The sequence below is a fragment of the Callorhinus ursinus genome, unplaced genomic scaffold (assembly GCF_003265705.2).
Source record: "Callorhinus ursinus isolate GAN/ISIS: 27379988/994484 unplaced genomic scaffold, GSC_fseal_2.0 scaffold27, whole genome shotgun sequence".
Lineage (NCBI taxonomy): Eukaryota > Metazoa > Chordata > Mammalia > Carnivora > Otariidae > Callorhinus > Callorhinus ursinus.
The window spans coordinates 10,840,514-10,854,936 of NW_027397089.1; the positions used below are offsets into that span (position 1 = coordinate 10,840,514).

The following is a 14,423-nucleotide window of genomic DNA, read 5'->3' on the forward strand; positions in this document are numbered from 1 at the left end:
AGTCTGGGTAATTTTGGTTGATTTATGTTCCTTCTAACTGAGAAAAGAAAAGAAGAGGAGTCTGAGGGAAGAAAAAAAAAGCAATGCTTTAATTAAAGATACAAGTTCTAGAAATGCCCAAATTATTTAAAAATTTTATATGCTACCAAAATACATCTCTTCCATATTTTCTAATGATAACCCTGGAAAACTTGGTATCACAGTTCTGTGCTTCCCCCTGCTTCTCCTGATTTTCTTTGCCTAACTCGAGTATGTCTGGAAGCTGTTTAATCTGGTGAAAGTATTCTACAAAGTCACATAAAGCCTAGAGGAGTGAGGGCAGCTCCCAAGGGTTCTACTGTGGCTCTTGGTTATGCTTTATCACCTTGAGTCTTGCTGATTGGAAAGGAACTTTCGGTAGGTCTCTTTGGGTAACTTTAGACATGAGGGAGAAAATTCAAGGGAATGAATATATTATTTGTTTCACCTTAAATATGTGGCTGTGGACTTTTTAAAGAAACCATAGTAGTGTAACTGTTCATTTTTTCCCCCTACCATTTTCAGAGCTCTTCTAGGGAGCAGGCTATCATTAACGCATCAGTGTATTTCATGTATTTATTCGCACAAAATTGCAAAGAAAAGTCAAACACATTATAGAAGAATTTCTATATTGTATTTTAACCTCAAATTTTTATTTAGCCGCATTTTTATTTATATTACCTCAGAGAGAGGAAAAGGGAATGGCTACTTAGTATTCTGACCGTCTTTAGGTAACAGACACACATCCTCACCTGTGGTCATCCATTGTGCCAAACAGATTAGTGCTTCACAATTTTGTGAGCTTCTCCACCTGTCTAATATTTCCATGGTACCAGCATGCCTATTGGGATGCCCCAGCAATTCTCTTTCCAATTTGCATCAAAGATTACATATTCAAATTTCTTTTGTCCTCTCGAAAGGAAATGGTGAAACAGTCCATAGTCCATCGATAAAAAGGAAAAAATATATTAGAAATGAATTAAAAATACAGATACAACAATTGCCACCACAGAGTTTATCACAAAAACTTCATGAACAAGCGTCTGTCTCAAGAACTGAAAGTGCTTTTATATTCATATTTCAATAGACTAGAATAGATATTTCACTAGACAAACATTCAATAGCAATCCAAAGAAGAGAATAACCAAAGGTCTTAACACTCACACGAAGCAATGTTCCCTATTTTTAGGAAGTGCTGGAGTCTCAGAATCAAGAATTTATAGAGAATCCAGAGGGCGTGGTAGCAATGAACCCCACATAAAACGTCCAATGAATGCCTTCATGGTGTGGGCTAAAGATGAACGAAGGAAAATCCTTCAAGCCTTTCCCGACATGCACAACTCCAACATCAGCAAGATATTGGGTAAGAAATGTATTAATGATTATGTGATGCATGCAATAAGTTTACAGCTCTGTTTTCTGCAGTTGTTGAAAGGTATTGGCTTTAGAAGCCAGGCAGTTCATGTGATCTGCTTATCTAAAAAATAAGCACCATTAATTGAGGCTTTTCTTCTGATGACGAAGCATTTCATGTTTGTTGAGAAATGTGCCCAGTTTCTATAGCTTATTTAGTTGTGTGTCTCCATACTAATTGTTGTAATATTTTCTCTTCTTTAAGATCTAGAAATATTTTGTACCAAGACTAAGAAAAAAGTTCTTTTCCTATGAACTACTTGGTAATAGGATTGACCTTTGAACTATAGAATTCTTCACGTGGTAGGGATGGAGGTATAGGTGATGTTTGTTCTGGTACTATAACTGAAAATCAGTTTAGATTGTCAGGACCCAAGAAGATGGGGCGTGTGGTGCAATTTTTGATTTATACTTTTAGTAGCCTTAAGCAGATTTTCAGCATCTTTTATTTATATTTTACTTTTTAGAATTACTGTTCTTTTTTAATTAACATATAGTGTATTATTTGTTTCAGGGGTACAGGTCTGTGATTCATCAGTCTTACACAATTCACAGTGCTCACCACAGCACATATCCTCCCCAATTTCAGCATCTTTTAAAAAGGGACTTTTCCTGTCATTTCAGCTTTCAGCTTAACAGATAAAGTACATATTTTCCTTATGTACATAGACACTGACGCACACAGAAGAGATCATGAGAGGTAAAGGTAGTGATTATAAAGAGACCTACTATATGCCAGTTTAAGTCCCAGAAAAAGAAGGGAAGATTCCATTTCTGTTGTGCTGTTCACTTGACATCGTCATCATCTTCTTCATCTTCAGATAGTGTGATGGCCAGCTACTGGATAACCTAAGCAAATTTTGATTATTTATTCTCTGACCTCTAAGAGCTAAACAACAAAAAGAGAATAGGAGCACCTAACTCTGAATTTGGGCTTCAACAAATAAGTAACATTTCTCTACGTTATTAAAACTTTCCAAAAATCCATAATGCACTTGGAATTACATGTACCTAATGCAAGTGAGTGTTCGTTTTGTTCCTCTACGTTAAGGAACTGATCATCTAGAAGGAGTTACTAAACATACACATGTGTTTTTATGCTCCCATATTCTCAAATGCTCATATCTCTGGGTGGAAATATGTGCTACCCAGTCCACAGCATGCATTTGTAATGAGACCAAAACAAACAAAACAAAAACCATTAACCACTTGAACTTAGGTCTCAGTTTTCATCTAAAATGATTTTGAGATCTTTAAATGAATGTTATCTCAAAAGATAAGAGTATGTGAAGCCTAGAAAATGTGAATATTTATGGATAAAGGAAATGCACATTTTTTACATCTCTACCATCTCTGATCTGTTTTTCCTTTTTATGACCCTATTTTAACTTCCATATGAAATTTCCCATTTTTTAAAAAATATCATACCTGTTCCATTTGGGAAAAACTCTGGGAAAGAATAAAATACTTTATGTAAGCATATTCCGTATCTTAATGTATCAGTTATCACAAAATTAGAAATTCCAAAATGTCAAAAGGAAAAAACAAACAATACTAAGATTGTTTAAGCTGTCCTTATATCATTCAATTCGTGTTTGAATACTGGAAAAGTGATAGTCACTGATTAAAACTTTATCCTAAGTATTAGGGAAATACCAGTTGTGATGATGTGAAATACTTTAGGAAATGTAGCAAAAGATTTTATGGTAAAGATGTGACTAGCTACAAGCATTTCTTTCTGATTTGAAGGAAAGAATATTATAATGACCATATGATTATATCATAATGGGCTACATTAAAAAGAGTGCTGCCTAATTTTAGACTTTTCAATAGAATTGTGCTCATTAAAGATATAGCAGGGAAAAAAAAAACACTGAGGTGTTTGGGACCTCAATATTTGGTCATAGCTTCAAACAAATAAGTGATCTGCAAATATCCACAAGATCATTCTAACTGGCCCATTTCATATAAGAGTACAAAGAAAGCTTGATGTTTTCCTCTTTACTGATTGTTTTGGATAACAGCCTCCGACAGCATGCCGCTAATTCATTCTGCTTAAAACAGGCGCTTGAGCTGGGTTGACATTTTACGTAGTCTCTGGGGATCCTAGTTGACATTTTAAAGGGCTTCTAAGCATTTTATAATACCCTAAAATCTGGTTTTAATAAGCCATTCTGCTGAAATTGTTAACATAAGGAATCACCTTTTACTGTTTGGCGCTAGATCAGGGGATGGGGGACATCTTTTTCTGATTAGATATACAGTAGTTGGAGTAAAATGTGCAAATTCATTACAGACCCCATGGAGATGACAATGCTGCTCAGCTCAAACTCTTCATTTTTATTGTATTGCCAGATTTAGAAAGGAAAAGAGTGCTCTCAAGACTGTTTTTTTTTTTCTTCTTATTTTGAGCATCAGATTTTTTGAATGAATCTTCCTCTTTGTCATCAGGGGGAATACCCAGATGTCCTCTCAGTTTTCCATTGTAAAAGGCCAGTCTTTTGAAAAATGCAGGGAACTTACTCCCTGCACGTGGTCCAGGGTAAGCAGTCAGCCCTCCCCCCACCCAGATCAAGAAGACGTTTTCCTCTCCTTTGGAGAGAACTGAAGTGCTCATTTAGTGTGTCTCAGGGTTCACACTGTAGCTATATACAGTGGATGCCGTACCGGCAAAACCATTAAAACCAAAACCAAACTCGTCATTTGGTTAACCCTATTCAAAAGTTATTGAAAAATGAAAACTGTATCTGCCATCAAACAGAAACACTCTTTGTCTCCACTGTCATAAAATGGAATAGTTAGCCATTCTGCCAACTACAGACAGTGCTTAGGCTACCTTAATTCTTCATTTTAAAAAGACATCACTAGGATGTGGCCATCTTTTAAAATGTAATTTAGGATTCAGGGATATTTCCAGAGAAATCATAGCAAATGTCTAAATATTCTGTGATTCCAGTTCATGCCAGATTTAGAAGCCAACTTGTCTGAGAATTTATACATCTTTTATTATATATATATATATATATCTTTATTTTATCTTTACATAAATATATATATTTTATTTATTATATATATGTGTGTGTGTATATATATATATATATATATATATATCCTTTTTCCTCTGCATTTCAGCCAGATTGACTTTCTTTAAGTTCCTCTAACTCCCCTTCCCACTTGACCATTCTATTCTTCCTCCATAGAAAGCTCTCCCTTTCTGATTCCTACAGGAGTCATTTCCACAGCAAAGCCTTCCGGACCTACAAAAGATTGATCCCAACTCCTTAGCTTCCTGTGCATTCCACAATTGTAATTAAAATAATAAATTTTTTAATTAGCGGCTTAATGTATTTCTTTTCCACTGGAATATGACCCTCAAGAAGATAAGGAACATAATGATTCACCACTGCATATCCAATAATTAATACAGCATGATGCACACAGTAGGAAATCTAAAAAGAGTTATCACATTCTGAGGCATGTTACTATGAGGCATAAACATTCCTTTTCCTTAGAGAAATGTATTCTTTTTGAGCTTATAGAACATTTAGACTTAGAGAAGAACCCTTAACAATTCCTATTCTAATTGAGAATGCTAATTTCTTTGTTCTATCTAGTGATAAAGATAGGGAATTTTAATGTATTTCTTTAATTCTTAAGTAAATTATTTCTGGTAAGCTCACTTTTGCACTCCCGGATCTGAGGTTCAAAATCTGTTGTACATACTTGTAAGAAACTTTCCAAAAAGAATTGATCCAGTTCAATAGTATTATAGCTTTATCTGTATTTATATTTGCCCTGAGAATAACGTAATGTTTTCCAATACCTCTAGAGAATAATGTTGGGCAATATAGAGTTTGAGATTGTACCTACAAATTATTGGACGTGGCTATTTAAACACAAGTTTGAGAAAGGAATAGAAAAACAACCTCTATTATTTGAACTATAACTTGGATTTCTGTAGTAAATAGAATAAAATCATATTGGCTATCTAGATTGGAAAAAATCTGTTTATAAATTTTTGTAACACTTGCATGGATATACCCACCCGGGCAACATCTGTTCCAATAGGAATGAATCCTAAGGGAAGAGTATTGTCCCTTTTACTGTATTCCTTTAATACATATAACAGCCCATATTGAGGAATTGTCTGCATTTGTAGGGAAGAACTGTTCATCAGTAAACCATTTGCATTTGAGATATGGAATTATGGTTGAGTAATGAACCCATCTGAAAACCTTAAGATCTTGCTTAGGTGACTTTGGAAGGCAGGTATAGGCTTCCGTACCAGAACATATTTGGTAGGGAACTCCCAATTCCAGTTACTTTGGTCTTTGTACTTTTGGGTAGAGTTGAACTGTTTACTTGCTGATAAACACACTTCATCTGCAAATAGATTCTCCTCACGTGCTTAATAAAAAGTCATCATTATTACCACTACTTCTCTTACTACTACACATAGCCACAGTAATAGAACCAAAGCTTTAAATCACATTTATATTGAGAATTAGCATCATTATTTTCTTTTGAAAAAATTTTTTATTATTGTGTTATGTTAATCACCATACATTACATCATTAGTTCTTGATGTAGTGTTCCATGATTCATTATTTGCGTATAACACCCAGGGCTCCATGCAGAACGTAGCATTATTTTTAATTAAGTTGCAAACATTTTTGTGTGTGTGTGATCCTAGTTGAAACCAAACCCAAATCAAAAGTGAAAAGAAGGGGAAAACCAATTTGGATTACCAATTTGGATTAATATTATTAATGCATACGATAGCACAAGAAATGACATCGTTATATATTATTGAAAGTGATTTATTAAGAGAAAAATCTTACCCCATACATACTTATTCTTGTAATTCTGACGTCCGCTAGATCATAGATAGCAGGTGGGTTTGGGTATCTAAAAACATACATTGTAGCATATTCGTGTTCAATTACATCCAACCTGAGTTTGAGTCACAGATTTGCAAACTATTAATTGTGTGACCTTGGGTAAGTTACTTCATCTGTTTGAACTTCAATTTTCTCATCTTTGGAAATAGGTATAAATGCTAAAACTACCTTACAGGATTCCAGTGAAAGGTAAAAATAAGACAACTTATGTAAAGTTTTTAGCATAGTATCTAGCACACAGTAGTTACCCAGTGCATGTTCATTAAGATAATTTTTTGTAATTAAAGTTTTAATGAAATGAATTTTTAAATGCAATCATTCATGAAAGCATACTTAAACATTTTGAGGAAAATTTTATGTAATATATGTTAGAAATTATATGTAATATATGTTAGAAATTATATGTAATATATGTTAGAAACCTTGTAGTAAGTAATGTGCCCCCCACGTAAAAATACTCAGTAACTAGATAATTAGCCACAGATTGAAAATGTGTAATAAGTTTTTGCATAACTTTTCATTTCACAGTTGACCTATTGTGGTCTAATGTGGAAACGAAAGGTATATTCTTTAAATTATCTGTGAGCTTTTAAATATATAATACACATGGTTGGCTACATTGTTAATTCCAGCCAGAAAAAAAATAGATCCCCCCACCTTTGTATCTTCGGGTACATAGTTTCCTTAAGGACATAGCCGGCAGCGCCTCTGTTCTTGTGGGATCTCACCTCATGAGTCATAGTTCGCTAATCAAACACATTTTTATGTATTTCTGGGTTTGGGCCAGCATTTTTACTTTAGATTTTCTTGTTCTCAGTGATATCTTTTTAGGAACCTTCGCAGCTGTGCATATTGGAATCCTAACCTTCTTTTCCTCACAGGATCTCGCTGGAAAGCTATGACGAACCTAGAGAAACAGCCGTATTACGAGGAGCAAGCCCGCCTCAGCAAGCAGCACCTGGAGAAGTACCCCGACTACAAATACAAGCCCCGGCCGAAGCGCACCTGCCTCGTGGACGGCAAAAAGCTGCGCATTGGTGAATACAAGGCAATCATGCGGAACAGGCGGCAGGAAATGCGACAATACTTCAATGTTGGGTATGGACCTTTCAGTCGCTTTTTCATGGGGAATGCTTCTTGTTATACTTAATGGGATGTGAGACATATTTGGTTGTGAGACAAAATGCTGCGAGCCAGCATTTTGCAAAAGAACCTGAACTCAGTGTATTTTCAGAGACTAGACTATCCCCCACATGATCCTGAAAAAGAATACCTCCACACGAAGTGACTCCAAGGGCCTAGAACATTGGCTCTCCCATGAGCTTTCCTGACAACTGGCTGAAAAGTAAATAGTTTTGCAGTTCCTTATTAAAAACTAAGAAGTATTATCGGTTCTTGTCCTTGTTGGTGTTCATTACTTCTAAGGCATCACATGGACAAGTTCGACACCATCCTTGTTTGAGATCATACATCATAAAAATGATTTCAAGAGAAACACTTGCTTTGGAATATAGAGGGATTTCTGGGCGATCAAGGCACACGTGTGGCCTTTGTAGATCACGCAAAATGGAGATTCTACTTAGGGCACGACAAGATTGTGAACGGGGAAGGCTCACTTCTGGGGAATCAAGAATGTAGCTCCCAGGAGGTTTTACCCTGCTTCCTACAGGGCGAGCCTGGCTACGGTGTCCTATTACGCTGCCTGCAGCTTCATTGCTTCTGCAGAATTTTCTCAGAAAGCAGAGAAATAAAGTTGCTCATATCTGGAACAGAAGTTAGTAAGATCCCGAGGGCTGCTTAGAATAGTAAACACTGTTCTGAAAATGGCAAGAGGATACCTTAAAAAAAAAAAAAAAAAAACTTTAAAAGTCTGCCCTATCCTTGTCCCTGGAGAGTCTGCCTGCTCTGACCAGTGGCCTGTGATTTACATCCCAGGGCATGAGTCTTCTCAGAGCTGAGCACGAAACCCAACACTGACGAAATAGTAAACATATGAATGAACGAATGAATGAATGAATGAAAGAAAGAAGGCATAAGTGAGCATCATCCATTAATCCCTTCTCACTAAGATCAGCTACATAATTTGTGGAGCCCAGGGCAAAATCAAAATGTGGGGTTCCTGTTAAAGTTAAGAATTTCAAGACTGCGGCAGCAGAACTCTAAACCAAACATAGGGTCTTTCTAAGCCCAGGAGCAAGCTGGGCTTAGAAAGGGGTATACAGCTGGGCTATACAGCTGCGGAGCTGTCCACCCTGCTTCCTATCCCCCCCCCCAGCTATGGCAGGGACCAGGTGGGCAAAGTGATACTGTTCAGTTCTGGTGAGTTCTGAGCAATAAGGTTTTATTTTGAGAACTCTAATATTGTAGGGTTTTTTTTTTCCATTAAAATTGCATTATCTTTAGTTTAATTATTTCTAAAACCTCTGGATGTTATAGTGAAGGAGACATGAACTTGGGGTCAAGTTCTTCTGCTTAATCTTTCTGCACCTCAGGGGTTTTTTTCTTCATAAGATAGTAATAAAACAATTATTTTAAGAATCAAATATGTACCACATGTAAATGCCTTGTAATCTGTCAAGCTCTAGACAGCAGTAAGGTATCGACATCGCAGGAGGATGCAATTTTTTTTAAATGTTGGGCAATGGAATGAGAATCACTATTTAGAATTGGGCAAGCTGAACAGATTCGTTATAGAGTAAAGCCTGCATGTGAGTATCCTGTCACCCACGGTCTTTTTTGGGGGTATTCCTCTCTGCAGGCAACAAGCACAGATCCCCATCGCCACTGCTGGTGTTGTGTACCCTGGAGCCATCGCCATGGCCGGAATGCCCTCCCCTCACCTGCCCTCGGAGCACTCAAGCGTGTCCAGCAGCCCAGAGCCTGGGATGCCCGTTATCCAGAGCACTTACGGCGTGAAAGGAGAGGAGCCACATATCAAAGAAGAGATCCAGGCTGAGGACATCAACGGAGAAATTTATGATGAGTTTGATGAGGAAGAGGACGATCCTGATGTAGATTATGGGAGTGACAGTGAAAACCATATTGCAGGACAAGCCAACTGATAAGGGTCAAAAGATTGTTGTGACCTTAGGACTTAAAGAAGCCCTAGCTGGTTCATCCTTACCAGTGGCCAAGCACATTAACTTTCTCATACACTGACTGTTACTTTAACTGTTAGTCTTAAATAGTTGGGACATCAGCTGACTAATAGACCTCAGCCTCAAAAGGCTTGGAAAGGAAAAAAAAAATACAAGCAAACAACAATATCAACAACAAGAGATTGAAATAAGCTATGGGTAAAATAATGCCAGTAATTCAGCTGCTACATCCAAGCACTGAAGTCTTACCCGTCAACTTTTTTTTTTTTAATAAACTTTATGGCTGTTTGTTCTACAATGTTCTAGAAATTCTCACTCAGGTACACAGTGCCAACAAGTGGCTTGTGAATGTGTTTTGTTGTTTTGTGCTACAATTTTTAAAAAGAAATAAGTTTTGTTTTGTTTTTTGGGGGTTTCTGGGTTTTTTTCCTTTTCTTTTTCTTTCCTTTCCTTTTTTTTTTTTTTTGTAACGCACCTGACAGAAAAAAAGAAAGATGAATTTCTCTTTATTTCTCTCCACCTTCTCCATCTCTATACTTTAAAGATGGAAGTCTGTGCATGGGGGGGAAGAGGGAAAAAGAGCCTGTTTTTAACTTCCTTGCTATCCACCACAAAATAAGCAATTGTTTTCTTTAGAGGACTTTCTTTATCTATTGCACACCACACTACATCTTTGAGCAAGTGCCAAATTTGTACTGAAGTGTTGACCAAGTTCCTTTTCTTTTTTTTTTTTTCCTTTCCTTTTTCCTGTTCCTTCTTAAGTTAGGACAGTGTTATATCTTAGACAATCCCTTGAAAAACCTGAAATACCAGCAGCTGGTGAGATTTGACTTTTTTTTTAAATGGAAACTGTAGGTGCTGTTCTCAGGTGAAAAGAGAGAGAGAGAGAGACATAAGAAATTTAGAGAAAAAAATATTTTCTGATCTTGGATTTTTGTGTGTATGTATGTGTGTGATTATGGTACTAATAGGAATAACATTGAACCATTGTGAGTTAAACCCACATCTGGGGATGAAATCCCACATCCTCCTAAGTGACTGGTCTGGAAGCAACCTTGACCTTGACTTTGCACTTCAAATGACAACCAAGATAGGGCTCAGAAATTATATTTTTAAATTTCTAATACGATTATTATTGGATGGATCAGGCAGCCCTGTGTAATCGAGGTGTGCATGTATAACATGGAAGCTACTAGCAAACTGTTCCCAGATGTCCCTTCTTCCTGGTCAGTTTGTTCCACTAATGTTTGCTACTTAATGATTTCTGTTTGTTTTCCTATTGATAACTTCGAGCAAAACAATCATTGTTTTCTTTGACTGTATTTGGTCATTTTCCAAAAACACAGAATTAGCTTATTTCTTCAACATTCCATCCTTTCCTGATTAGGAAATGGAACTGATGATTTTATAAGGTATTTTTCATCTCTCCATGAAATGAGGCAGAGGCCATTTGCATTTCACAGTTGTGGGCCATGTGCATCCCATACCATAAAAAGCAGGATTTGATTAAAAGTCATTGCAGCCCGACAAAATGGAGCCTGGCTGAACCCAGTGAGCCTCGCCACCACTCTTCCCTCGCCGTAAGATGAATCCACTGAAGTCCAATTTGGGGTTCCAGCAGAGTATGTGCATAGAGCAACAACCGATGGTGACAGAACTGCTTATTTAGATTTTGCCAGCCAAATGCCAAGGCAGTTATAGGGCTTGTACAAATAAATGCAAAATCATTTAAAGTAAATTGCCATTATTTGTGCTGAAGCATCAGACAATAAATACTCCAACCAGTAGCTTGGATGTGCTATGGTTTTCACTCCAGTCATCATTTTCCTATCCCACCCCTCAAACCTGACCCAAAAGTTTGATTTTTACATATAAATAAGAAAAAATCTCCTTTTTATTTTTCTCTCTCTCAAAAGACTTGCTCTGGGGTTTTGCTTGGAGGAGCTGATCATATCCTGCATGTCAGAGATTTTGTTTTGTTTTTCTGTTTGTTTTTGATGACTGTATTTTCATTTGAACTGCCTCTTTTTGCTAGTGTTGTAATGATGATGATGATAAAATAATAATAATAATAATAATAGTAATAATAATAATAATGGTCAGCTGTTCCCAGATTAGTAAGTTATGTATAATTTATTTCTCCCTCTCTATTTTATTCTCCTCTGATTTGGAAGTGCAGCCAATAAGCTGTTAGATATTTAAAACAAATTTCCATCTTCCAACTCATATATATATATATATATTTATACACACACACACACATTCACCCACACAATTTTACTTCGCCTGCAATAAGTTTTCTCCTTTTTAAAAATTTGGCCCCAACAATGTCAAGTTCTGGTGTTTCATACAAAGGAGTGAATAGGAGGGTCGTGTTCAATCTTAATTAACTTATACTCTCATCACTCATTTAGTTATTTAATTGCCACAGTCATCTAGAGCCAATTTTTTTTTGTTTGTTTGTTTTTAAGCACTCTGGATAAGGAAAAAAAATAGACACTCGTTTTATATCGTTATGTACAATGTGAAAACAGATTTTTAAAAATTTGTTCTTCGTCTTTGTTAACAAATTCTTTCTGACTTATGTGGGTTCACCTCTCACGTTTGCTGGATACTTATTTTACACCACGTTATAAAGATGCTTTGTTTTCATTTCATGACTTTGGGCTACAAGAATACTTTGTTTTAGCTCCAGGTAGATGCCACTGAGGGCAACCACGGCTGAAACCGATTCTAACGCACTTACCAGTGAATTGACAAAACACTTCTGCTTGGTCTTTTTTTTGTTTGTTCTTTATTTTTTATTTGAAGGGGAAAGCGAAATTGTTAATGATGACCCTTAACTGCTGAAATTCAGAAGTTAATTTTATTTAGTTAGGTTGATGTCAGAGAGGCTATACCGTGCGTGGACAAAAACAGGAAGTCCAGAACCCCGCGTTCTGTTCTCGCGTTCTGACATAGCATTCACTGGGTATCGCAATTTCTTTGCCTTAGTTTTCCCCAGAAGAAAACAACAAGAAAAATTACACTGATGTTTAAAATGCTTTGAAGTCATTTGATAAAAGGTGCTATGAATAGCAACGTAATGTGTTAACACATTGCCTTTTTGGCATTCGATTGGTTTATCATTTTTGTAAAGGATCCTAAAACCTTGTATTCTCTCTCTGTGCCCCATGATGATCAAAAAAGCTAAGGTAGAGGAAATGAGAGTAAGATCAAACTGAGATGAAGATAACATTTCCCTCCTCTATCCTTTCCTGCCTCCCTGTTCACATCTCTCTCTCTCTCTCTCTCTCTCTCTCTCTCTTTCTGTCTCACGCGCACACGTGCATACACACATGCACACACTCATCCCGGTACTGAGGAATAATCTTGCCTGAACTCTCATTTTATGGCTATTGTAATCAGTTCCTCCAAAAATAGTCATGTTTTAATATGAACATAAGAGAACATCACTGAAGAAAAGAGGTTAAAGTTGCTCATTTACAAGTTACTAATAATTTGGCTAGTTACTGCAACTGGATAAAATACAAAACTGTTCTTCAGTACGTTTATTAATTAGTTAAACCAAATTTTAACATTTATTTGGCATCTGCTTTTAAAAGTTAACCATGTATAAAATCCCTCCCAAAGAACGTAATTATTATTGAAACCAAATCCTCTTATAAGAAACGATTATAAAAGAGTTTTCTTTGATGAAATTATTTCATAGATTTGATTTCAGAGTAGACTTTTACCTTAATTCACTTAAAGAAAATTATCTTTAACTATTTTGTGGTCCCAATTTCAGATATTTTCTTAATCCAGAAGTTGCCACTGTTCCCAGCAGAAATCTCTTTTATCACATTTGAAACGTCAAAAAATAACGTTCATTCATTCTAGTGGGTGAATTATTGAATTGTAACAAGCAACTGTATATTTGCAAACAGGTTTATAAAATATTTGTCTAGCAAGTTAATAGTAAAATAAAAGTTATGGGGTCTGCAAGGAAAATTATGAAGCCCACTTAAAGTGGTTCAGATATCTCTTATAGGGCATAAGTTTTTGTTTAGACAGGCTTTTACAGTATTTAATTTTAAAGTTTCCTACAACTGTCAGTTTCCCAAGTTGAAGATGCTGTTGTGTGAAGTTTCCTACTGATTGATTCCTGTCCTTCCCAGTGTTTCTGTCCCTGGTTCACTGAAACAGTATTTATACGGCTCCGCTGGCTCTAAAGTTCTTAGTCCTTCTAACGTTTTGGATTTCACGAGTCAAAATGGGGAAAAAAAGTAGAAAAGAGACAATCAAATGCCTGGAGCTTAAAACAAAGTATGTGCAACCTACCATCTCACTTGAAATTTAATAAAATAAATAATTATGTAAATATAACATAGAGTTATAGATTTATATTTTGTTCATAACACATAGTGTAATATAAGTTGTATATTTTCATGTTTTTGGTTTTATGTTACCATTCATGCCACAATAAAAAGAAAACAGGAGTTTATGTACTCTTAAAAAAAAAGATGTGGGTTGCCACCAACCTGTTCTTTTGTTTGTTTTTTGTTTTTTGTTTTTGCATTCTCTTTTTTCAGTATTACTGCCATGCAAGGCACCAATAAAAACAGCAAATGTGTTCTTTACCTATTATACTGTGTTTCTTTCCACCATTCTTGTTATGAAGGTATAATCTTCAGTTTTATTATGGAAAGAGTAAAAGTACGGAAAATAATTTCATTTTCAATATAAATAACCCCGCTTCCTGAAGTGGACTTTGAACTGAGAGCTAAGGATTTAATTCTTAGCGGTGGACATTGCAAGAAGGACCACCAGAACTTATAATGCATCTCATCATACAGGGATCTAGCTTCACTATAATGTCAAAAGATATCGCTCTCATATGCAATTGAGTCTAATACTCTTTAAAATCCTACAGCCCGAAGCACTTTTAATGTTGTTTTCCTAAGTTTGATGCTATCATGGGGGCAGGGTTTCTACACTTTAAAATTATATT

At 36.0% G+C, this 14,423-nt stretch overlaps 1 protein-coding gene across 9 annotated transcripts in view; it reads left to right on the top strand.

The window, feature by feature from the left end:
• Nucleotides 1–14,052, top strand: part of SOX5 (SRY-box transcription factor 5) — a 1,011,837-nt gene extending 997,785 nt beyond the window's left edge. For all 9 annotated transcript variants that reach the window (XM_073877852.1, XM_073877855.1, XM_073877854.1 and 6 more), the window contains 3 exons: nt 1,208–1,381; nt 7,214–7,430; nt 9,091–14,052. In XM_073877852.1, coding sequence (XP_073733953.1) covers nt 1,208–1,381; nt 7,214–7,430; nt 9,091–9,394 — 695 coding nt within the window. In that variant the 3' untranslated portion in view covers nt 9,395–14,052. The remainder of the gene's footprint in view (nt 1–1,207; nt 1,382–7,213; nt 7,431–9,090) is intronic.
• The last annotated feature ends 371 nt before the right edge of the window (nt 14,053–14,423 follow it).